Genomic DNA, 25,968 nt, shown 5'->3' with positions numbered 1-25,968 from the left:
TTTATGTTTTTGTTACATATTTAAAAGAGAAAAACAATATTTTCTCCATAGAACAGATACAAACATGTATAAATTAGTTTCTGCATCAGTTTAATATATTGCCTTTTGAGAGACATTTCAGAAATACACAGACGTTTTGTCATTTATCTTTGTATCATTACAAATGGTCATGGAAAAACAAATCTTGATGGTCCTTAAGAGAGAGAGCATTTGAAACATGAGACAGACATGTCCCAATTTTATCTAGTAAGATAATGTAGCATCATACTATTTAATATTCAAAACAACAACACTTGTCTCTTAAAATTTCTTTTAAACCCGTATCAAACTTTTACGAGTCTTAACCCTTCCTCCACCAGGGATGGGTGTGTGTGTTATATTACAGGGAAAATTGTTCAAGATATATCCATGATCAAATTTCTACTGATACAATTTATTAGAGCAATGTAACTGACTGTCAATCTTTCACGTGCTTTAGAGAGAGGGCTCAAATTGGCTTTTCCTGCTCATTCACTTTTTGTGAAGAAAATTAGTATAACTTAAATATTTAACATGCTTGAACTTTCTCCAAAATATTAGATGATGATGCCTGAAATTTTATGATGAAGATTGTAAAATGATTTCATGTTATCGTTTAAACGCTCTATATCAACTTCCATTCTAAACTATCGTTATTATACCGTCAATTGTCTCTTTATACGCGTGGGATATATAAGCTGGGGTAAAAAGTTACATATCTGGTAAACTGACATAAATTTGAAAAGTATTATCTGCACGATTATTTCTGGGAATGCATGATGAACTGAGAAAGCTTTTCTGAATGTCACAGCAAAATTGTCGTCAAACTTTATTATGGTAATTTTCACGTATTCAATTAAGTCTTATTATAGAGTAATATGTACATGAAAGCATCTGTTTTACGAGAAGGATACTAATATGAGTCAAGTAAATAATTATTATAGTAATATAATATAGTAATAGTGTGTGTTAAATTTCAACGCATTGGGATCTAGAAGGTAGATATGGTGGTCTTCACAATTCTTATTACTAGTGCTGTTTTTGTTTCTTACCTGGGATCCATAGTCTGTTTTACCCAGAGAAGAGATCTGCCAATATCAACTGATGCATTGTCAGGACACAACCTGAATTCAAACAGCGAGGAAATCCCATGGAATGATATCCGACTTCCAAAATCAATCATTCCAATCGAATACGACATATTTTTGCATCCCAACCTCACAACATGGGAATATTTTGGCAGAATGGAAATAAAATGTGTGGTTCGTAACACAACGAATTTCTTTGTTCTTCATTCCAAACGCTTGGTCCTCTCTACGTTTACAGTAGAATCCTTACCTACCAACGAAACGAACAAAGTTGAAAGATACTTTTATAACATTCGGACTGACCAGCTTTATGTTGAGGTAGAGAACAGTTTACTCCAAGATACAGAAATTGTAATCAAGATTGAATTCAAAGGAAGTTTGAAGAATTGGAATGGATATGGCTTCTTTGCATTTGAATACTTTGACACAGACAACGTCACAAGGTACTGTTATAATCGTAAGCTTTGAATAAACTTAAAAATGCTGTTAGTTGTACTTCACTTTAATGAAAAAATAATATCATATGTAATATAAATTATAATATTTCACACCTTTCCAGAGTAATGGCCTCTACTATGTTTGAACCAATAGGAGCCCGTCAGGCATTCCCATGTTTTGACGAACCAGAGATGAAGGCCATGTTTTCTATCGCAATAGTTCGGGACCGTACCTATATTTCCCTTTTCAACATGCCTTTGATACATTCTACGCCATTTGGGGATAACCTTCTATTGGACACTTACCAGAGGAGTGTCAGGATGAGCACATACCTGGTGGCTTTTGCTGTGTGTGACTATGCATCCCTGTCAGGTCAAAGCAAAACTGGCATAAATGTGAGAACATGTTAATATTTACTATTTTAATTAATTGTAATTTTTGTACTAATGTAGAAGACGAAAAATCTTTATGTTTACTTTGAAATATGATATGTGAAAATAACAAACAACGATCACTCTCAAAAATCTGTTGAAAAAAAAACAATACAAGCTATGAGCAGGGCCATAAAACGGCCGTGGGATCGGGTTCCATTGAAGATGAGCATCCTTTGCTAACCGTTACACGTTGTCATGATGGGGTGAACGTAGAGAATTCATTGTGAAAAATACAAAGAGTGTCCGCATTCGTCTGTTAGGCTTTGAGGTATCCATCTATCTACAACTCTTCTTATACCACTGAATGAAATTTAATGAGACTCTCACAGAATCTTTGTTTAATAGTGCCATTGTGACCTCCTTTTGGGCACATATTTTGGGTTTCCCGTAGCAAAACATGGACTCTACTATTCTTTCTATAATTTTGAAGGTTACCCATCTCTTATCCACAACTTCTCCTATACCACTGAATAAAATTTAATAATACTTCCACAGATCCTTTATTACATAATACCATTGTGTACCATCTATTTTACTTTTTGATATGTTACTATTCTTTCTTGTGTACATCTTGAGGGGGTGGAAAGATGCGTGGTTCCATCCTCAGGTGGATCCTCCTTCAATGGTTGTTTCGGCGCTCTCCACTACGGCCTCAAGAGGTGCGCCGACTGGGGTAATCAGGTCTCAGCCCAGAATCACTTGGCTCTACATCACTGCTGTTCTATTTTGATGTTTTTACCACTATTGTTTATTGCCTTTCCACTTCTCTACTCTTCTTCTCCAAAACCACACAGATGCTGATTCCGCCTTCCTGCACAAATTCCCTATGAATCTCCTTCTCTCTGCACCAGATATGCCAATGGCTCTCAGTGCCCACCACATAGACTGTCCATGAATCCTCTACACCCCACTTCTGCTGCAAAAAACCAGACCTTCCATTCGACTGACAATCCTTCACTAGTTCTTTGTACTTTCCTCTCGTATGCATACTCTATTCTGTATTACCATGACACTGTTAATTTCCAAATAATTGTCTTTCTTGTTGCCACTGACCAAATAACTGACACTTAGTTTTGGTCTCCCAGAGCAAAACATGGACTTTGCCACTACATATATATTTACATGGGAGGCGGGATGTATCATTTAGTGATTTAGTGATCATAGCACCTCTTGTTGTATTTGCCATAGAATTTGCGATTTGTTGAATTTAAGCGAGAGCTTTTGTATCCTTGTATCATATTGATATTTTCAATAACCTGCTTCGTTTAAAAATCGTTTCTACGTGTAGCGCATACTCTTTCGTATCAAATCCTGTGTGAGACATAAACTCAATATGCAGATCAAAGTGAATTGTTGCTACATAAATAAGAAGGATCTACGCTAGAAAAATTGAAGTCATCCAGTTTATCATAAAGTTTCGTTGTCACTTTCTCATCATTGTCTTTCTTAAGAAAAACAGCCAAATATGGCTGATAAGAGCTGATAAGGACAATAACGTTCTAAAATTGAAAGTTTGCGAGGGGAAAAGTTTAAATGATCTTATTTTATTTTTAAGATGATCTCTAATATTCAACAAGAAAAATTTTCTTGTAGGTAACAGTGTACACCCCACATCATAAAATTGACCTTGCTCATTATGCTCTTCATGTAGCTGTAACAGTTTTGGATTATTTTGACAATCTCTTCGGCATTGCATACCCCATTCCAAAACTAGGTATTTGGTTTCTTTGGCAATATCCAGTTTATGCAAAAAATAAACTCTTATTCTGATATCAGTAGATAGTTTACAATAAAAATGAAAACGTGATCTTCAATGTTTGATATCAAGGCATTCTTATTCCAAAAAGTCTTGAACGCCAAGAAAATTATGTCCTGGAAAATTGAATCTGTTTTCTAAATATGGATTATTGCATTTTGTTTATTCTTTGTAGATTTAATAGCTGTTCCACATCTTAAAGGCGTAGCTATTGAAAACTGGGGGTTGATAATGTCCGACATGTCTGCACTTTTGTATGATCCGCTTCATCCAAAATATAAAGACATGCATCTGGTAACCTTGATAGTGACCCATGAAGTAGCTCACCAGGCAAGGCAAACTTTTGATAAGTAAAAACTGTTTCTGAAAAAATATTAATAAGTGGATAATAGTTAGTAGCCAAGAGTTGCTTTTTCAAGCTTTGTTAAGGCTGTTGAACACATTTTTGTATTGTTAAATTCAGCCTGTATTAGGAAACAAAATCCTGAACCAACCACCAATAATGGGGACCAACCACCAATAATAATACAATATTTTCCTGTCGATATCATTTTCTATATCTCCATTCTCATGCAGATATTTTAATTCAAGTCATTCTATATATGATGTACTAGCATTCCTAGTTGAAAGAGGCGTATACATGTATCATTCCCAGGACATGTCCTTAAGAAGCAAATTTAGCTTGTGACACAACCAAATATTTCCAGTTTGAGTTCATTCCACCCAAAGTTAGAAAAACTTTGACCGGATATCGTTTCCTAGTTTTAATGTTAAGGGAAGCTGGCCTGTATGATATGACATTGAGTCTAGCTATTGGATTAACTGTTCACAGACAACAACAAATGAAATATACGCTGCAACCATCGTTTTTAACTCAGTTCCCTGTTTGATACTGTGACATAAAGGATGGTTACACCGAAATTTACTTTTGTTCTGTAGGGTGAAAAATTTCTGTTTAAAAATTAGTCTCGTTGAAAAATTAATCTATGTCTCACTGGTAAATTAGTTAGTAGAATTAGTCCAGAAAGATTTGAATTTCAGTGGTTTGGTAATCTAGTTACCATGCAGTGGTGGAATGACCTTTGGCTGAATGAGGGACTCAGCACCTATATGTCGTATGTTGGAATGCAGGCAGTGAACGACACCTGGAGTGTGGTAAGACTCACAGACCAATAGCCCACTTTATTCTCTTTTTTTATGTAGTCTATAATTGAGCAAGTTTGAAGTGATCATGATTCTTACAATATCTTCAATCATTTTATACATTTTTTGCAGGAAAATGAATTCATGATGCGGTCGGTATCAATGAATTGTGAATATGTAAAAGGCTATCCTCCATTAGTTCATCCTGTCATGGTCCCAGATGAGACAGAATTTAACTGTATGGTGTATGCCAAGGTAAAGAGGAGGTTACATTCTAATATATTTGATGGTCAATCGAGTTGTTCAATACGTTATTTTTAAAGTTTTATTGACATATTTCTTAACACATGAATTAATTATGTTTTCTAGTCCTTCACATATATATTTTTTGTATATTTTATTTATAGGGAGGGGCTTTTATTAATATGCTCCGAAGTGTGTTGGGTCAAGAAAACTTTAACAGTGGCATAAAGAGTTATATAGAGAGGAATAAATACAGTTCTGTTGTGACGGACGACCTCTGGCAAGCATTATCAAATGTAAGTCAGGGTCTTGAACCTTTTTAAAGATCTAGAACAGGCATCTGTAAATTGTAGAAAATGTCATTTTACCTTTTGATATGTTTGAGTCTTAGGGTAATAGCACAAAATGATCTTAATAGCACGAACATCCAATTATGTTTTTGCAAAATGCCTTTTCGATCCACTTTTTATTCAAATATCCATTTCACTACCATTTCTGATAATCAATTTTATTGCATCTTCAACTTACAAGTTTTGTTTAGCATTCTTTATCCTTAGTAGATATCAATCTCCCTTCTGTTTAAATTATTTCCACATCTTTAGTTCTGATAGATATTCTTGTCCTATCGATGTAACACTTTGCTGATATGAGTCATTTTCAAAATTTGTCCAAATTCCAACACCAGTATTTTGCAAAAATAAATGTGGCAATCTAAACTTTTTAAAGTTTTATTTTAGCATTCAAACATCATAGATGCATAAACAATGTTAAAGCACAAAGAATTCTATTAACATATACTAAAAAAAACATCATATGTACATGGGCCCAACAATAAATGTCCATGGTGTTACTTAGTTAAAAGTCATAGTAAAATCATAGTTAAAAAAAAATTAAGGTTTTTAGAATAACAATCTCAACATAGTGATAAAATTATTCTATTGAATCAAACTGAAGTTTCATAACAGAAAATTATCAGATAAAGTATAGCTGGAAGTTGTAAGTGTTGTAACTTTTGTATATATCTTACACGTTTACTTAAGGCATACATCATTTACCTCAGCACAAAATACTTGCTTTGCAAATAAACTTAGTATTAGAAAACGACAGTATTGTGTTGCAAGTTTCGATAAAATTGTATAAAGATTTAGAACATAAATATAGGAAAAATGTGTTGGTAACACCAAGGATATTTGCATAACACAAAGGACATAAAGGTTACACTAAGGATATTTTGTGTAATACTTAGAAAGAAATAATAAAGTTGTTCTCCTTCCTTCCGAAAAGGATAGTAATGAAATTACCCTAGAGGTGAATATAAGAGTATATGGTTTTAACATAAAAAATTGGCGGGGGATTTCTTTCATTATACATTTTGAGTCTGACTAGTAACACCAAGGATAAAACAGTAACGACATAGACATAACTATCCAGTCATAAGATATATGACAGTAGAAAAATGAAATCAAATTGTTATGCCCGAATAATAAATAATTACTATCACATGACTTTGAATCATTGATCAGTACTTTTTAGTATATTTACATATCCAAGCAGAAGCTGTAACACCAATGACAAAAAATAACACAAAGGACACCTTTAAAAGATTCAAAGGTTTAAATAGATGAGTCTTAGATCAGCTAGAACTAATTTTTAATGAAGAAATAATTGTGAAACTAGAACATGTACATGTATTTGTAAATGACCAGATTTCAAATACATAGAATGCATTAATCTTTTTATGGATTTTACATTTTCATTTCATTTATCTACAGCTAGCCTCTTTCCACAATGAGCTCTCTACATAATACACATCTACAAGATATGATGGTGACAATATTATTAAAACATTAGCAATGCTATATCAGCTTTTATCTTTTACAGTTTTTGGCCTGTTAAAAAGGAACATGGTTTTAGGTTCTGTCTAATCCCATGCATACATTTAAGTTCATTTTTTCTGTATCTTTATCCAGTCTCTCTTCCAAAGGATCTGATTTCTCTTCATCTGTAGTCTGATGTTCATTATTGACTCCAATTCTTTCTCTTCCAGGGTGTCAGTCTTTTCAGTTTCCTATCAGGAACTCTTGACTTTTTTTAATCTGTACTCTTTTTCATTTTTTTCATTGATATTTTTCTTCCCTTTTTGCTCTTGTATCCACTGATCGTTTGCCAAACTTTCATTGACAGTTCTTCAGGGTAACAATCCAACAAAGTGGCTTGAAATGTAGTGGTCTGCCACCATATCTGGCCTTGTTGTTGTCCAATGCTGCCTCGACTATATAATCTTCTCCACCACTTTCCAAAAGCTTATGTACATCCAAGGTTAAAAACTTCTTTCAGCACCAACTTTTACAGGATGTAGAACAGTCATGAGGGATTTCAGTTGGACAAATCTGAAGAACATCCTCAACTAAATGCAAAACTGTATTCTAGGGTAATGACTGGTACATTGTCTCCTTAAAAAAATCTTTTAAAATCCTTTTAGAACAGTTATGAACAATTTGTGACTTTTTCATCTAAGGGTTTACATGATTAAAGGACTTTAAATGCATTTGCAAAGAAATGTTCCGTATCTGATATAACTTAAAAGGTATTTTCAATTCAATGATATAAATCTATCTTTTACGTCTTGGATTCTATTGGCTTCATTGCAACTTTTTAATGTGTCTTTTTTACATCATCATCATTAAGAGAACATAACTAGAATCCTCAGACTAAAGAAAACAAATCATATTCTGCCTTATTTCACATTCCCTTGTGTTACCTAAAACTTCCTTTGTGTTACCATTTTTAACCATCATATATTTTTAGCACTTCATTATTTATTGTTACTTGAATTGCAATATCCCACCACATTTGTTTTCTGCAATACAATGAACACAATTACCACTCCATATGCAATACGCTTGTTTCATTTTTCTATCTTTAATCCTTGCTGTGTCCCTTGAGTAACTGAATTTGTCTATGGTGTTACCATAGGTTACTTTAAAGAGCATAAAAGGGGATATGATTGCATTATATAATGAATTTTGATATTTCAATTTATTCAAAAGAAATAAAAGTTGTATATTTTCCTACAGAAACAAAAGAACATGCAAGGGTATATTAATAACATAAATATTTAATCGTTTTTACATCCATTGTGTTACCAAACATTGTCCTTTGTGTTACTCAAATTATTTATTGAATTAATTTATAGCTCATGGAAACATAATATGAAAAATAAAGGCCAATTTGATAAAAATATTTCTGTTATTTTATATTGTAATAAACTTTTCACAAATGTTGTATTAAAATTGGGAATTTAAAGGTTTTTTTTTCAACTGGTCCGCGGAGTTACCCAATTCTGTCCTTTGCATAACCAAGACAGCAAAATCATATGATTTTCAAATGGTAAAAACATTTAGTAAATAATTTGGCATTTTAAAACAAAATTAGTTACTGGATAGTTTTAAATAAGGGAGGAAAATAAAACATATGACTCCAACTTGCATTCTTTTTAATTATTTTCTATGTAAATTGTCCATGGATTAACTAGATACATCCTTAGAGTAACTTTTCTTGCAGTAACAAAATGGACAGTAACACCAAGGAATTATTATATAAATAATTGGAAGTATAAAAGCAATAACTGACTTATGAACATAAAGCACAGCTCCTAGATGATAGGTATTTTGTTATAAACTTGCTCAATGCATCAAAGAAATGGCAAATTAATTTATCATCACAATATCGAAGTAACTCCTAGGACTCAAAAATAAATTACTATTGCAATCAAACTTGCCTTCAACCACATATTGTGCCTATGGTATAAAAGATCTGTGTAAAGTGTCTCATGATATTTTGGCGGGAACAAGACCAAAAGAAGGAGGCTGATAGTGAAGAGTTTCTTTAGGAAAGATAACTGTTACAGATAACTTTTATGTCCTGGTAACTCCAAGGACACGGCCAAAATAACACACACTTAACTTTAAAAAAATCATATTCTTACTCTTTTTCAATCACATTTTAGCATGCATTTAGACAGTATTAAACATGTACAACACAATAAAAGTCATTTTACACTGCTTAGTTATATTTACTACATCAATATCAGAGTTGAAGTCAAACATCCGGCCAAATCACAAGCAATTCTCTTTAATTTTACTCAGGTTGAAGGACTTTTTTCAGTATTCAAGTCAATTTTTAATCGCACTTAATTTTTTTCCACACTTGTAGATTGTTGTTAAATTCATCGGGTAAAAAAAAATTTGATTTTTATTGCAAAATTTTCAAAAAAAGCTTGTATCACAGGAATTTGGACATTTTTTGAAAATGACCCATATATTGTTTATTATATGTCATTAAAGGATAATATAGATGTGGGGTTTTTAATGGATACTTGGGTGAGGAAATCGGGATATCCTTTAGTAACAGTCAGTCGACAAGACTCACTAGTCAACATTTCACAGAGCAGATACTTCCCCAGAAACTTCTCAGGAAACGGCGGATCCCATTCAACTGAAAGGTTAAAAGCAATGTCTATACATTTAAGAAATAGTATATGGATATTTTTAGGGATAGCTATTTCTTGTTAAAAATTTTTTATTTTTTGTATAGCAGATGGGTTATTCCCTTTGTATATGGAATTTTGGATGGAAATGGGAATTTCACAAGTAACATGTTACTGCTACAAGAGGAATCTGGTATTTAATAGAAATTAAAATTCAAAACCTAATTTATGTTTTTTCATTCAATAATATTATCATTATTGTCTGTCGATCTTTTGAATAGGTACTATTGAAATAACATCCGATGACAGATTGTTAAAGGGTAACTTTGGCGACAGTGGATATTACAGAGTGAACTATGACAAAGAAACATGGAAGGTCATCATAGAACAACTTACCACTGACCATCATGTAGGTCATCACATACACTGTAGCAGCTGACCACTCGACAAAATTAACTTATTTGATCAATTTGATCATTTAAAAGACATCAGTTACAAATGAAAAGAATTTCAGTAGTTCTTGTTTATTAAAATCATTTTACCGTTAGTCGCATTGCAATAACCAAGAAGGGGGTTATTCACCAATTGCAAGCAAATAAGTGTTTCTGTTTTCTTTACATTTTTCTTTCATTCACTGTTCCTGTCCAGATCTTCCCAGTACGAGACAGGGCTCAGTTGATCGACGATGTCTTTTCTTTTGCAAGGTTTGTAGTTTTTATTAGCTCACCTGAGCTGAAAGCTCAAGTGAGCTTTTCTGATCACATTTTGTCCGGCGTCCGTCTGTCTGTCCGTCTGTCTTTCCGTCTGTCTGTCCGTCTGTCTGTCTGTAAACTTTTCACATTTTCGACTTCTTCTCAAGAACCACTGAGCCAATTTCAACCAAACTTGCCACAAAGTATCCTTGGGTGAAGGGGATTCAAGTTTGTACAAATGAAGGGCCACGCCCTCATTCAAGGGGAGATAATTGGGAATAAATGAAAATTTGGTGGCATATTTTAAAAATCTTCTTCTCAAGAACCACTGTGCCAGGAAAGATGAAACTTATGGAGAAACATCCTCAGGTAGTGTAGATTCAAATTTGTTCAAATCATGACCCCCGGGGGTAGGGCGGGGCCAAAATGGCCGACCAAAGTTTTACATAGAAATATATAGGAAAATTCTTTAAAAATCTTCTTCTCAAGAATGACAAAGCCATAATTCATCATATTTATATGGAAGCATGCTCAGGTAGTGTAGATTCAAGTTTGTTCAAATCATGACCCCCGGGGCTAGGGCGGGGCCAAAATGGCCGACCAAAGTTTTACATAGAAATATATAGGAAAATTCTTTAAAAATCTTCTTCTCAAGAATGACAAAGCCATAATTCATCATATTTATATGGAAGCATGCTCAGGTAGTGTAGATTCAAATTTGTTCAAATCATGACCCCCGGGGCTAGGGCGGGGCCAAAATGGCCGACCAAAGTTTTACATAGAAATATATAGGAAAATTCTTTAAAAATATTCTCCTCAAGAATGACAAAGCCATAATTCATCATATTTATATGGAAGCATGCTCAGGTAGTGTAGATTCAAGTTTGTTCAAATCATGACCCCCCGGGGTAGGGCGGGGCCAAAATGGCCGACCAAAGTTTTACAGAGAATTATATAGGAAAATTCTTTAAAAATCTTCTTCTCAAGAATGACAAAGCCATAATTCATCATATTTATATGGAAGCATGCTCAGGTAGTGTAGATTCAAGTTTGTTCAAATCATGACCCCCGGGGGTAGGGCGGGGCCAAAATGGCCGACAAAAGTTTTACATAGAAATATATAGGAAAATTCTTTGAAAATCTTCTTCTCAAGAATGACAAAGCCATAATTCATCATATTTATATGGAAGCATGCTCAGGTAGTGTAGATTCAAGTTTGTTCAAATCATGACCCCCGGGGCTAGGGCGGGGCCAAAATGGCCGACCAAAGTTTTCGAAGATCATATATAGGAAAATTCTTTAAAAATCATTTTCTAAAAAATAGCAAATCCATGATTGGTCATGGGACTACTTTTGGATTTAAACTTTACAATAAACAAGAGGCCCACGGGCCTTATAGGTCACCTGAGTATTGTGTAACAACTTTCAAACAATTAAATTTGGGTCGTGTTTAAACCGGAGGCCATGAAATTCACAATTTACAATTTTGAAAGAGGCACCATTGCTTATCATAATTATTAACTTAGCATGCTTACTCTATTTACTTAATACCCAGAGGTAGATCAGAGTAACAAAGAGAAAATGCACTTCCACTTTATAACCAGTTGTGCACCTCACCCCAAAGGAACCACTGACCCAGGGTCATATATTTCAAAATTTTGCAAATTTTATCATAAAATGGTTGATTAATACCAAAGAGCAGATTTCAAAGCATGAATTTATTTTCAGGCTATGTAACCCCCCCCCCCCCCTTTGACCCTGGGGGCATTAAAAACCACTTTGCTAGATGCACCTTTCTTCATCATAAATATATATATACTTGGATCATTGGCTTAAAACCCAGAAGCAAAGAAAAATATTTACAAAGAATAAATGTATTTTCACTATATAATCAATAAAGCCCCGACTTAACACCAGAACCCCTGACCCTGGGGCCATAAAATTCACAAATCTGGAAGAGGCACTCTTGCTCATCATAACTATGTGCTTAGTTAGTTTATCTAATACCCAGGAGCAGAGAAGAAGATTTTCAAAGAAATAATGCATTTTCACTATATAATCTATAGAGCCCCGCCCTAACACCAGAACCCCTGACCCTGGGGCCATAAAATTCACAATTTTGGAAGAGCCACTCCTGCTCATCATAACTATGTGCTTAGTTAGTTTATCTAATACCCAGGAGCAGAGAAGAAGATTTTCAAAGAAATAATGCATTTTCACTATATAATCTATAGAGCCCCGCCCTAACACCAGAACCCCTGACCCTGGGGCCATAAACTTCACAATTTTGGTAGAGGCACTCTTGCTCATCATAACTATGTGCTTATTTAGTGTATTTAATACCCAGGAGCAGAGAAGAAGATTTTCAAAGAAATAATGCATTTTCACTATATTATCTATAGAGCCCCGCCCTAACACCAGAACCCTTGACCCTGGGGCCATAAAATTCACAATTTTGGAAGAGGCACTCTTGCTCATAGTAACTATGTGCTTATTTAGTGTATTTAATACCCAGGAGCAGAGAAGAAGATTTTCAAAGAAATAATGCATTTTCACTATATAATCTATAGAGCCCCGCCCTAACACCAGAACCCCTGACCCTGGGGCCATAAAATTCACAATTTTGGTAGAGGCACTCTTGCTCATCATAACTATGTGCTTATTTAGTGTATTTAATACCCAGGAGCAGAGAAGAAGATTTTCAAAGAAATAATGCATTTTCACTATATAATCTATAGAGCCCCGCCCTAACACCAGAACCCCTGACCCTGGGGCCATAAAATTCACAATTTTGAAAGAGGCACTCTTGCTCATCATAACTATGTGCTTATTTAGTGTATTTAATACCCAGGAGCAGAGAAGAAGATTTCCAAAGAAATAATGCATTTTCACTATATAATCTATAGAGCCTCGCCCTAGCACTAGAACCCCTGACCCTGGGGCCATGAATTTCACAATTTTGGTAGAGGACTCAATGCACATTACATTCATGCCAATAGTTTGCCTGCTTGATGTCCAGGAGTAAAGAAGAAGATTTTTAAAGATTTCATTAATTTTAGTGGTTTTTGCCCCACCCCTCAGGCCCCAGGGGGGCGGGGACCATGAAATTCACAATTTTTGTTCCCCTCCACCCATAGATGCTGTATACCAAATTTGGTTGAAATTGGTTCAGTGGTTTCAGAGAAGAAGCTGAAAATGTTCAAATGTTAACACACGACACACGACGCACGACGGACGACGACGGACGAAAACGGATAGCAATAGGTCACCTGAGTTACTCAGGTGACCTAAAAACCATTTTCTACTTTTTCCTACCCTTAGTGCTCAGGTGAGGGATGTGGCCCATGGGCCTCTTGTTTCTTTTTATTAAGACTGACTCTGATTTAACTCGACCTGGGGGAAACTTTAGTTACAATTTCAATTAACACTTGTATGAAGAAGGGTTTAATTCAATTTAGTTATTATTATGGTATCACCGTCCCTCAAAAAAGTACGCTTTTTTCTTTCACACACAGAGCTGGACTTCTTAATATCACCGTAGCTGTTGAAATTACAAAATACTTGGAAAATGAGAGTGATTTTCTCCCTTGGCTCATGGCTACTTTGAATTTAAAACTACCTGACTACCCACAAAACGAAGAAAACTTTGCTGAGCTTAAGGTATTGAGAAGTATTTCTATTATGTATTTATTATCAATGTATTTTTGTACTTGGAATGTTCTAATATTCTGAATTATAATATGCTTTTCATCTTAGCAATTCATTATCATTACAGTTACGGTTTTGTAATGTATCAAGGAAAAAATTGGAAATAATGAGATACAATGAGACAGTAAATTCCTCAACTCGGTAAGAAATTCTACAGTTTTAAAATTTATTTCTTTAACCCCCTTCCCCGCAGTCACGCATTTTAACGCATATACCATTTCCTATTTCTAACGCAAAATCACGCATATACCGTTTCCCCGCAATCACGCATTTTCACGCACTTTAAAAAGTTCATTTAATCTTAAATTTAATGGCAATTTCCTTCTATTTTATACATGCAAAAATCTTAAGAAATAAGAAAAATTATTTTTGTATAAAAATATTTCGTCATGATATTATTTGCGCTTTACTTTAGAGAAACGTGTACCACGCTAAAAGGTGCTTGCGGGGAAATGGTAAATTTCTATTTCTATGACGTGAACATTTAGTGTATGTTGCATAACAGTTCAGTAAGTTGTAAAGAGTTAAAAAATGATATTCCATTGAAAATGATATTATTAATAAATAAATTTTCATTTGTGTAAAAGAAAGCTTCGAAAAGTGCTAAAGAAAAGTTCAAAGACTTGTCCTGTGGATACTTCATAGAGAAGGTAACCTTTTTTCGGGATGAAGAGAGATATATAAGTTAATTTTAGTTGACTATTTATATGTATTTCTCGATGAAGGCACGGGTAAGAAAAAGGATGAAAGTAATCGGGTTAAAGGAGCGGATTTGGTGTCAAAAAGTAGGAGAATGTTAAAGAACACGAATGAGAGAATGTTGTGTAGTGAAAGGAAAAAATGAAACCAATTCTTCTGTAATGATCTTCTTCTCTCAGATTTTTGGGGATTATTTTTGGAGGGGAAAGGAGATTAAAAATTATTTTATTTTGTTCTCCCCGTGATGGTTTTAAAACATTTTTATATACATTGTATGTTTTATTTCAGTTTTATGAATAGATGTAGAAATTGGTTTTCAATTTAAACAATCTCGGTTTCTTGTTTTACCATGTTTTACTTGATAAATGTTGGTAGTTGTTAGTGTTCGGTTTTATTTTCGCCCATTTAATTCCTGAGGTAATCAAATTGCTTAGCTTAGGAATTAATCACAAAACTTACATTTTGTGCTTCAGATGTTTTCATAACTTAAGTATAACTTTACAGGAAAGAATTTGGATAAAATACTTCCGATTTTATGAATATATTTATTTTTATTTTAAAGAGAATGGTAAGCAAGTATTTTGAGGCCTTTTCTTACGTTAATTTAACATTTAATGGGTATTGTTATGATAATATGTTGTACTTAAATAAATATATATGTGAAAAATATAATATATAAGTTCTTTTTTGACATTGACCAGGGATTTTACTCCACATATTGTCAGTGATTTGGAATTTACTGGTGAAAGAGAACGACTTTTTAAGATACAATTTACTCTTCTGATATATTGTTTTAAAATCCAATAGCGCAAAATTCTTATCGCTTTACAATTAGATAAATATATCCACTGAGGTAAATGTAGAAAGTTTTTGTGTTGTCTTTTTCAAATTCACTGGGATATATCGAGTCCACATATGAATGGAATAATTTTAAATTTTTAAATTGACAAAACGTCGTCGATGTACACTGAATTTGAATGTCGATTTAATGACGAGCCAGCAAATGTTTTCTTCATTTCATGAAGAAATTTTTATAACGTTGTCTCCGTTTCACAGGTATGTAAAAACATATTGGGTATTGGAGTTTTGCGAAGACACTGGCTTTTACAGTTGACGGCTTACTTTTAAACCAGGAAAATATACGGGAGCTCTTTTGTGAAAAAAATATTGATCTTAACATTTAACAAAACGATGATATCAAAGATCATATTACGTTGTCTAGAACGGAAACGGCAACATTTCCACCCTCAACACCCTCCCTTCAAGTCTTGACTAACTCCTGCCGAGTTTTCCTACCGAAATGTGTCTTTCTCTTTATTTCATTTCTTAAGTTATAGAAAATAAAAGCATATATTAATTCTCGTGAATAAAGTTTCTAAATAAATTTTATTTTACCACCAATTATATTTTTTGTTTGATAAATTATTTCAAAGCCCTTAATACCATAACTTTCACCTCAATGGATGTTTTCTTAACTATATCCAATTCCGTACCTCCGTACATGACGCAGGTTTAAATTTCCAAGTAAGCCGTCAAGTAAAAGTCATTGTCTTCGCAAAAGTCCATTAAAGGGTATGTACGACGTATAAAATTTAGTCTGTTCTGTCATCCCGTATTATTGCATCCAATGAGTTTTGCATAACGAACAGTGAGGGATCTCATAAATTCAGCAAACAAATGAATGGCAAACAGAGGCAAAAATATGAAATATTTTTTTTAATCTTCACATGGAAATTTTATATAACGTCATGTTGTACACAACTGTCTTAGTAGTGACAGTGACTGTCTTTCAACAAATTGACCATAGTTCGAACAGGTTTCTTTTAAATAATTTTCTTGTAAAACACATTAAATAATACATAGGACTCACGGCAGGTAAAACCGGTCGACAGGGGGATGCTTTCTCCTCAAATGCACCTGCTCCCACCTCGTGTTATTACACATAGCATTCTCTTTTGACTCACTGTCGTTTTAACAATTTACAGGTTTCAAATACGTTTTTGGGCACCGGAAGTACAGTACCGCAATGAAAACTAATTGTTTATGCATTAGTTAGGTGCTTCTAAATAAATAACGTAATAAGGTATAATTTTATTTGCTTTTTTCGAGGAATTGCATCAGATCATTTCTGATATAAGTATTGTTAAGTCATTTTGGAAGTAATTGCGAATGCATGATTTTTATTAATTTCGGTGATAAACTGGAGAATTTTAAAGTTCAGTGATATTTGTAAGGCATGAATGTCACTGTGATTAGTAAACGAGCGAAATCTTATATATTGTGTGTAAGCTGAGTTTGTTCAGTAGCAAGACCAATTTTCACCACCATGAAACTGATACTCTTGATAGTAAGCATTGTATTGCTGTGCTCATTCGGATTAAAAGCTCATTTTGCCAAGTCCTCGAAGTTTACCAGGAACGAAGACAATACTTTGGAAGATTCTTTTGCAACAACCGACGAGAATCTTCCATGGAGAAACTTTCGTCTTCCCTCCTCAGTTTTGCCGTCAGAATATCATATATTTATGCACCCAAACCTGACGGAAGGAACGTTTTCTGGTAAAGTTTCTATAAAATGCAGGGTTGTGAAGGCCACTTATTTCTTTGTGTTGCATTCTAAAAACTTGGAGATTTCTGATGTGACTTTAAGATCTGTAACTGATTCAAAAAATCTAAATGTAACAAGACATCTGGAATTCAAAGAAAATGATCAGTTCTATGTAGAAGTAGACAATGTTATACCAAACGATACCGTTATTGTTATCAACATGAAGTTTGAGGGGGAATTCGCATCAACATGCAAAGGATTTTATCTGAGCTCATATTTTGATGACAACAAAAACTCAACAAGGTAAATGTCAATGACATTTTATTTTATTTTCTGATATCTCTTCATTTCTATCAGACTACATGATATTAAAAATTAAATGTAATTAAACGTATTTATGAAAAGATCATACAGTGTGATATTATTTCTTCTAACATTTCAATTTTAGGTTATTAGCATCTACTCAGTTTGAACTAATGCATGCCAGAGAAGCATTCCCCTGTTTTGATGAACCAGAATTGAAAGCGAAATTTTCTATGTCTATTGTAAGGGAAAAAGACTACTTTTCGCTTTTCAACATGCCTCTTAGATCCTCAACAGCATATGGTGCAAACTTGGTGCTGGATGAATTCCACCAAAGCGTCACAATGAGCTCATATCTCGTTGCTTTTGTGGTGTGTGATTTTTCTTCCATAACAGATAACACAAAAGATGGCACAAAAGTAAGTAAGAGCACATAATTAACATATAACATGATTGTGTAAACTGTACCGTAAAAATTGTAATTTTTACCCCATTTTGTAAGTTCTTTGAAATTTTATGGTAAATTTTATATGAAATGTCCAAACAATAAAGGGGTTGAAATGATGTCACAAAGGAGGTGGGTTTCTTTCTCCAATATATTCTATAAAAGTTCACCCCTGGAAAAACTGACACAGATCTAGGAGATATTTAAATGAGCTACTGAAAAAATAAATGCATTCAGAGTACTAGTACTTGTTTAAATGCCAAAAACGATTAGAGAGACGAGAAATGTAAAAGTTAATGTTGATTTGTCTGTAAAAGTGTTAAAAGTTTGTCACTTAGAAAAGTGACGACGTCGATCAGGTGTGATAGATGTTGAAGACTTTCATGCAAATATGCTCTTATAATCAAGTGAAGAATTTTTAAACTATGTATAGATCTATTTACAATATCATATGCATTGACATCAAATACTAGTAAACAGGACCGGTAACTCCTGGTCTCTAAGGAATCTCATCAAGATAAGTGCATGAGGTAAAAAAAAATGCGGACCTTGAGGAACAATGAAACTAAATGGCAACAGCGCCAGATGATCATAAAATGTCTTTTTTAGGATAATTTGATAAATATTTCAGGTATCAAGCTAAAAATATCAACATTTCTTTATCTTTTCTTGTTTGATGTTCATTAAAAATTTTGTAATCACAGAGTTCATCGTACCAAGAGGTACTAATTTCATCGCATCAGTCTTCGAACTTTTCGAACAACCCTCGTATACATGTATTACATTATATTATAATAATAATGTTATAAAAAATCTTCACGAAATGAGATAACTACACACTGTTATGTTTTAATGCAATGTTCAACTTTGAATGAAAAGTATTATAAACAAAATAAGTATTTATAAATGCATCAAGTATCTTTCCTGACAAAAATACCACAATTTACTATATTAGCACTGATAATTAAATAATAAAACAATTCTTAAAAGAAAAAAAAAATCATACGGTCAGTATCTGAATTATTATTTTTTTCCTGTAAAGGTCACAGTGTATGCCTCTCCTGACCGAATAGACGAGGCCCAGTATGCTCTTCATGAAATAGTCGCTTTATTGGACTACTTCAACAGACTATTCGACATCTCCTACCCACTGCCAAAACTAGGTAACATTTACAATAATCATAACCAACAATAACAAAACAAATAAAGCTCATCGCCGCTTTTGAAAGGGCGTGAGTTAAGAAAGCTATTGCAAAACCATTAAATATTGTAAAAATGTATGCTTTAAGAAAAAAAATATAAAGCATAATCATCACAGAGAGAATATCTGAAGTTTACAACTATTTACTGAATGTAGACATTTTTCGATCTAAGTTTTAAAACTTACTTTTCAAATTGAAATGTAATCTTGAATTTTTTTACAGACTACATTGGCATTCCATACTTTTGTTATGCCGCCATGGAGAATTGGGGACTGATTACTTCAGCGACAGAAGCCGTACTGGTTGGTTCAAATACAAGTATCTGGCAAAAGAACTGGGTTTCCAGTGTGATCTCTCATGAGCTTGCCCATCAGGTAAAATTGGATATAATCTTTTTTAAAAATAGGAAATTATAATTTAATTTTTGTCATGGTTGTAAGATATTGTGATATTTACTTTATCGAAATGTATTTTCTTAATTGTAAGGATAAGTTTGGATTTAAAAGCTTTGCATTACAGAACGACTTTCTATGTAAAAATCTTTTATCAATGTTGAAATTGCGAATAATCACAACGTCTTTTATTTTGTAGTCTTCACATTTTTATTAGTTTCTGAAAGTTCTTATATATAAACCTTTATAAGGGACTTTATCAAAATTTCATCCCGTGTTGTTTTAGTTAAAATGCACTAAGTACTCGAGCAGAAAGAATAGAACTACATGTATAAGAAATAAAGTCACAAATATTTATTTTCACTGAAATGTTAAAAACGAATTGACTGAAATATAAGCAGCCAAATTTTATGTGACAAAATTGGTATTATTACTAATAGGTTTTGGTCTATTTATATGAACGATGTCTTGTACACTTTCATTTTTAAACTAGATTTTAAGATATTTACAGGAAGCATTTTGAAATTATAGTGGTTTGGTAACCTTGTAACTATGAAATGGTGGAATGATCTATGGCTTAATGAAGGATTAGCTACATTTATGTCATTCCTTGGAAGAAAAGCACTAGATGAATCTTTTGAGATGGTATGTTGGGCAATTGACATAATTTGATCAAAAATATTTTTTTAATATGACATACTGGTAGTAATTTTAAAAAAAAAGATCACCGCTATTTTTTTTCTTCTTTTATATTATTTTTTTTTATTGAAATCATAAATGCAATATACTGATTATTAACACTTATGTGATTTTTAAACGAAAATGAATAAACTACATGTACTTTGAAAAGACTAAAAAAATTACTTTTTCAAGGCCATCAAGATTTATGAAAACGTTATATCCTTTGCAATGAATTGTGACCAAAGAAGATCTTCATTAGTAGTCTCTCCTGTGAACAATAAAATGGATGCTTCGTCCATCAGTTTATGTCAGATTTACATGAAGGTTGGTTCTTTGGGATTTTAACTTTAAATGCCTAAGTATATAGATATATCTATATTTTAATTGTGGTTATTTAGCAGAATGATATAAATAAATCTGCAGCATGCATGCCTCTCTAGATACCATTTCAAGTGAATAAGAATATAATATATAAATCTAGATTTTTTGTTTTTGTAATCTCTGTAGCATCAAATTATTTGTCAGTATTCTGTCTCTTTTCAAAATTGATCTTACTTAGAGCCACCTCGAGTTTCGAATAGGTTGGAAGGCGTATAGTTGTCAGGGTAGTATTAAGTTTCTTTATTCATAACGAAAATTGATGGAAAAGCTGAAGTGATTTCGTTTGTCATTCAATTTTGTTGTTAATTTGCACATATCGTTCATAATAAAATATCCAAATATTAGATAGATCGGAAAGTTTCTGACTTTTATTTCACATTTACTCAAATGATCGAGTCCTTATAATATATGCATGAATGGAAGTAAGAACTATATCGCTTTTTGATATAACATCGTCGATATATATTTGAAAGACAAACAATAAATATTTGTTTCATATAGAATGTTTTGAATAAAATTTACTTCAAAAGAATATGAAATATGTTTTATATGTATTTCAAATGTTTAACTCCGACGAAAATTTCTTATTTTCAAAATTTAGGGAGCTTCTATCATACAAATGATTAGAGAATTTATTGGAAAGCCAAATTTTGACACAGGGATAAAAAATTACCTGAAGAAAAATAACTACAGTAATGTAGTTACTGATGATTTATGGCAATGTATTTCAGAGGTTCAAGTAAGTTACTTTAATTACTTTTACTAATTTCTTGATAATATTAGCACTTTAACATTATATAATTAAACACTGAAGGCTTGTATCTTTCATTATAATGTTTGTTACAACACGAAATGTAATAAACTGGGATTATGACATTCTGTGTCGAGATCAACGGAGTGTGTTAAACTCGTGATAAAGAACGATGTAAAATGTTCTGTTATCAGCTTTTTTGTCATCTTAAGGATAAATATTGTCTTTAACTTTAAATGATTGTCTAATGCCACTTTTATATTCAAACCCGATTTTAATACCATTCTAATGATGATATAAATTAAACTTTTCTTTTACCTAAATATTACTTTTTGAATCTTCAGGCTTCAAAGGAGAGAATAGATCTGAAATCTGCTATGGATGGATGGACCAATCAATTAGGATATCCTATCATAATGATTAGTCGACGGGAAACCGAAGTGAAGATTTCACAGATTCATAATGCATTTCACAAATCGCCCACATCAGATGCCAGGTTTCTTCTTCCTATATGTAAAAGTAAAAACAAGAAACCTATATTTAAAAAGAATTCTTGTCTGTACATTGTGCATATGTCTTAAAAGATTAGAGACACAATTCATTTGTTATATTAGATAAAAATATAGTATGACTCTCTTTTATAGTTATGAAAGGCGAGTTCCCTTTATATATGGCGTTTTGCAGAAGAATGGGTGCTGGGTGCGAAATCAGATGTGGCTTCTAAACACATCAGGTTCATATAAAAATATATCAAAATTTGAACTCTATATATCAAAATGTATCAAATTTGAACTCCTTTTGAATGTCATTTTTATAATATGTCAAACACATAAATTTTCACATATATCTTATAAGCAATTGCATTACCCAAGTACATTATTTTTAAAAGAAACTTTACACCTGGACACCAATGATATATTGGTTAAAGGTAACTTTGGTAGCAGCGGATATTACAGAGTGGATTATGATACGGACACCTGGAATCTAATAATTGAACAGTTAAAAAGAAATCATTCGGTAATTAGAGTTTTTTTTTATTTGAAAGTGTTAATAAGTTAAATGATAGTGTAATATACATTTATACTGAAGGAGTTTTCATGATTGTATAAGAAGAGATAATTTAGTAAATACTTATACTGTTAAACATGCCCGTAGCAAGCAATAAATTTCAGGTTAAGGATAGGGCACCACCCAAAAATTTATTTGGGGTGAGGAGCTACATGATTCCTTGACAAGCGATCATTAAATCGTGTGGCAATGTTTTTACAGATAATTATTGAATTAATGTAATGAAAATACAAGGAAAATATCAAAAGTAAAATTGCAACAAACCAAACCATGGAAGAAATAGGAATCCTCTAAATTATTTGAAAACTTAATTTGCAATTTAAATGTACATGTATCCTTTTATTTAAAATAAAAGCACTTTAATCATAAAAAGAATTACAATCTTTATTCATTGTGATAAGAAAAGGGAGAGGGTTCTTTTCAAAGAAATTTGTTATGCACTAAATTTTGGGTCACTTGCTTTTGGTGTTCTTGGGTTTTTGGTACTGAGTATTAAAGATTTTAAAATTTAATATCTTAATTGTGTGAATTAAACAAAAAAATTGAATCAGGCACAGTGACACCCCAGAATTATTCTTAATTATTTTACTTTTCATTTCTATTTTAGGTATTTCCAAAGGAAGATAGGTTGGGTCTATTAAATGACGCCTTTGAGTTAACAAGGTCGCTATTGCTATTTACATACATGTACATGTATAAAATCGGAAAACAATATCGTTTGCTAACCAATGAAAGTAATTTTCGATATTGTTCTCAACTGAACCGCAGATTAGATATCACAATAAGAAATAAAACATTTATGACCATAGATTATTTTTCAATTTCACCATCACACCCTTGGGATTTTTAAGCCTCTTATCTACAATTGTTAATCATATTTACCTAATATAATAAGATTAGTGAATATTTGATATATTTCAGCAATGTCATGAAAACATGAAGACATACATGTACTCATATTTTCAGAAATGGACTCTTGAACGTAACCATTTCACTTGAAATGATGCGATATCTCACTAAAGAAAATGAATTCCCTCTTTGGTTGAATGGTATCAGAGGTTTGAGAAACATGATGTCTGATTTAAAAATGGGGGATCTTGACATTAAGGTGTTGTAATATTTCTCACTCTAAAGAAAAAAGTATATTTCCTTTAAGAAAGTATTTTTCCTTGATCAATAGCCAAAATTGTTAATTGCAGATTTTTTTTGGAAAGAAGTAATGAAGAGATCTGTAGTATTTGACATCATTGGCATTGAATTTAGTTCTTTATAGTATAATGACATAAATAATAAAACTCAAACAGAATTAATTGATTTTCAACCAAATATTATCAAATAGAATATTTAAAAATCTGTCTAATTGTGAATTTTTATCCCTATTTGTTAATTGTAGAGATATTTGGTTGATCTGGTGAAAACAAAATCAAAAATGTTGACCTGTGACCAACATTATGGGACTAGTCCATTAGAAACAAAGTAAGGAATTTATGGTAACTCAGAAAGCAATTTCATTATGACAGATGAGTAGTTCATCGCAAAAATTTCATTTTTCATTTAAATTGCGAGGATATAGAACCATTGAAAGATTGCATACATTGTTATCACTTGTTGTTGTTGTAGATGATAATTTTGATTTGAAGTAAAACTTCCAGTTCCTTTTATTTAGAAATGTTTCGCAGAATTCAGTTATGATCTTGTTAAATTGTTGAATATCAATTTAATTATTTTGAATTTTAGATCCTGCTAGTGTCTTACTAAAACAAAGATCTGCTTACAACTTATTAAAAGTTCAATCAGGTTTAAATAAAATTATTAAGTTGATCATTTCAGACGTCTTTGTAACCTGTTTAGAAAGGTGCTTAGAAATTATGACAAGGAAAACGAGGAAGAAAACCTTTCAAAAAGATTGTTGGAAAGCGGGTTAGATAACTCAGAGAGGTAATATTTCAAAAAATTGTGCTCGAAAGCAAAATGACATAAGGTCATCTTTAAAATATTATTTGCACTTTCCCGACCCGACTCAATTTTTTTTTCTTACCTCCAGTAATTCAGATTTTTTTTACTTTTGATTTTGCACATACCGTCATTACAATGTTGAAATTTTCCAAGAAAAAAATCTTTCCAACCAACCCCGCCGACCATTTTTTTATACCTTGCATCGGGAGAGGCAGACAAAAACTTCTTTTGAAGATGGTCCAATAAAAAAATCAAATGTTAATAAATGATTCATTCATTTGAGAAGCTGATTTTTGTAAACATCCCCTGACCGATGTCGCCTAATATTTGGTCCGCATCGTTTAAAGGTCCGGCCGGACCTAATACGATAACATATTAGGCCCGCCTTTTATAAGATATATCCGCCTTCATTTTAAGGTCTGGGTGATGCAAAATGTTTAATCTTGTCTTATAAATTTGAAAAGCGAGTTTATTTATAGTATGTGATGAAAGATTTACCCTGTTATGTTTTTATTTTTTGTACAATATATTTCAGGGACAAGAATCTACTCCTCGTTTAGTATGCTTTAAGCAGTGCCGTTTAAGGCCATGATTTCTAAAAAAATAATGCCTCGATTATTGTGCAAGTGTTTTTCCCTCGCGTTAAGTCTTCTGTTTTAATCAAGGAGATGGGATTCTGTAGTCAAATTTAACATAAAAGAAAGGCCAAATACGTCAGTTAAAATATTGACCAACGACATGTTGTCTTTGCTAACAAATTCATTAAAATAATATCATCATAAAATTTAAACGAAGTTGTTGGAATTCAGGTCTTAAATTTAATATCGAAGAAATTGCGAGACATTAATTAAATGTGTAGACGAAAGTGGAATATCACTATATAAGTGAGGAAAGTTAAGTATAAAACAAATACAGCAGACTCCGAGGTATCTTATGTCCAGTTCATTTGAATATACATGTATCAAATAAATATATGAATGAATGTATCTACTGTATTATTAATTGATTAAATGTGTTAGGAGAGAGAGAGAGAGAGAGAGAGAGAGAGAGAGAGAGAGAGATCTATATTCCTTCTATTTTTAAGGTTAGAAACCCTCCTTGACATGGACCTTATGGAAAAATTGTTCAGAGAGCATGAAGATATTAAATTCTGAAAAAAATATTAATCTAACAAGCATCTCATTTATATTTATGCTCTCATACTCGTAATTCTTAAGTCGCCCGCGTGGTGCAGTGGTTTCTAAGGTTAAGGAGTCAATCCTTACGTCGCGGGTTGACATGCGGGACGTGGAGACTTTCGGATGAGAAAAATTGAGGCCCCGTGTCGCAGTAGGTGCTGGCATGAAGATACTGCTCAAAGGCCCTGAGTGCCGAGCATAAAAAAATTTGTAGCCCTCCACCGGCAATTGGTGGCGTCTCCATATGAGTGAAAAATTCTCGAGAGGGACGGTAAACAACAACCAATCAATCAATCAATCGTAATTCTTAAGATTCAGGACATACAAAAAAGGTTTCATGGATGTTATTTGTTGTT

The 25,968-nt window shown here is 32.8% G+C and overlaps 2 protein-coding genes across 5 annotated transcripts; both read left to right on the top strand.

Annotated features, from left to right (window-relative positions):
* The first annotated feature begins 981 nt into the window (after positions 1-981).
* LOC134267905 (endoplasmic reticulum aminopeptidase 2-like) lies at positions 982-15,552 on the top strand. 4 transcript variants are annotated; one of them, XM_062750109.1, is made up of 15 exons: positions 982-1,549; positions 1,666-1,939; positions 3,572-3,692; positions 3,910-4,028; positions 4,776-4,889; positions 5,010-5,132; positions 5,285-5,416; positions 9,467-9,624; positions 9,717-9,802; positions 9,891-10,018; positions 10,258-10,313; positions 13,817-13,961; positions 14,077-14,150; positions 14,597-14,659; positions 15,410-15,552. In XM_062750109.1, exons 1-14 carry the CDS (start codon positions 1,023-1,025, stop codon positions 14,652-14,654), a joined length of 2,115 nt encoding a protein of 704 aa, XP_062606093.1. In that variant the 5' UTR covers positions 982-1,022; the 3' UTR covers positions 14,655-14,659; positions 15,410-15,552. The 4 variants fall into 4 exon arrangements, with proteins under 4 accessions (XP_062606093.1, XP_062606092.1, XP_062606094.1 ...); XM_062750108.1 differs by lacking the exon at positions 15,410-15,552 and having other exon boundaries at positions 14,597-15,342; XM_062750110.1 differs by lacking the exon at positions 15,410-15,552 and having other exon boundaries at positions 9,720-9,802; positions 14,597-15,341.
* Positions 15,553-16,965: 1,413 nt separating this feature from the next.
* LOC134267898 (endoplasmic reticulum aminopeptidase 2-like) lies at positions 16,966-25,651 on the top strand. Its single transcript, XM_062750101.1, has 15 exons — positions 16,966-17,558; positions 17,704-17,977; positions 19,046-19,166; positions 19,428-19,579; positions 20,129-20,242; positions 20,471-20,602; positions 21,261-21,398; positions 21,755-21,906; positions 22,055-22,143; positions 22,300-22,427; positions 23,086-23,141; positions 23,445-23,586; positions 23,872-23,954; positions 24,309-24,416; positions 25,519-25,651. The coding sequence occupies exons 1-15, from the start codon at positions 17,035-17,037 to the stop codon at positions 25,586-25,588; spliced, it is 2,283 nt and encodes a 760-aa protein (XP_062606085.1). The 5' UTR covers positions 16,966-17,034; the 3' UTR covers positions 25,589-25,651.
* The last annotated feature ends 317 nt before the right edge of the window (positions 25,652-25,968 follow it).

This window comes from Saccostrea cucullata, unplaced genomic scaffold, assembly GCF_032062105.1.
Source record: "Saccostrea cucullata isolate Sc308-1 unplaced genomic scaffold, CSIRO_AGI_Scuc_v1 ctg1293, whole genome shotgun sequence".
Taxonomy (NCBI): Eukaryota; Metazoa; Mollusca; class Bivalvia; order Ostreida; family Ostreidae; genus Saccostrea; species Saccostrea cuccullata.
Note: the sequence above shows the minus strand (reverse complement) of the source record. Positions and strands in the feature narration are given on the sequence as shown.

Bases quoted from the DNA above. Each gene is read 5' to 3' on its own strand.
- LOC134267905 (XM_062750109.1), top strand. From the start codon at position 1,023: ATGGTGGTCTTCACAATTCTTATTACTAGTGCTGTTTTTGTTTCTTAC. The intron at 10,314-13,816 runs GTTTGTAGTTTT...TTTCACACACAG, and splicing joins GATGTCTTTTCTTTTGCAAG to AGCTGGACTTCTTAATATCA. The intron at 14,151-14,596 runs GTAAGAAATTCT...TTTGTGTAAAAG, and splicing joins ACAGTAAATTCCTCAACTCG to AAAGCTTCGAAAAGTGCTAA.
- LOC134267898 (XM_062750101.1), top strand. From the start codon at position 17,035: ATGAAACTGATACTCTTGATAGTAAGCATTGTATTGCTGTGCTCATTC. The intron at 17,559-17,703 runs GTAAATGTCAAT...TTTCAATTTTAG, and splicing joins GACAACAAAAACTCAACAAG to GTTATTAGCATCTACTCAGT. The intron at 22,428-23,085 runs GTAATTAGAGTT...TTTCTATTTTAG, and splicing joins AGTTAAAAAGAAATCATTCG to GTATTTCCAAAGGAAGATAG.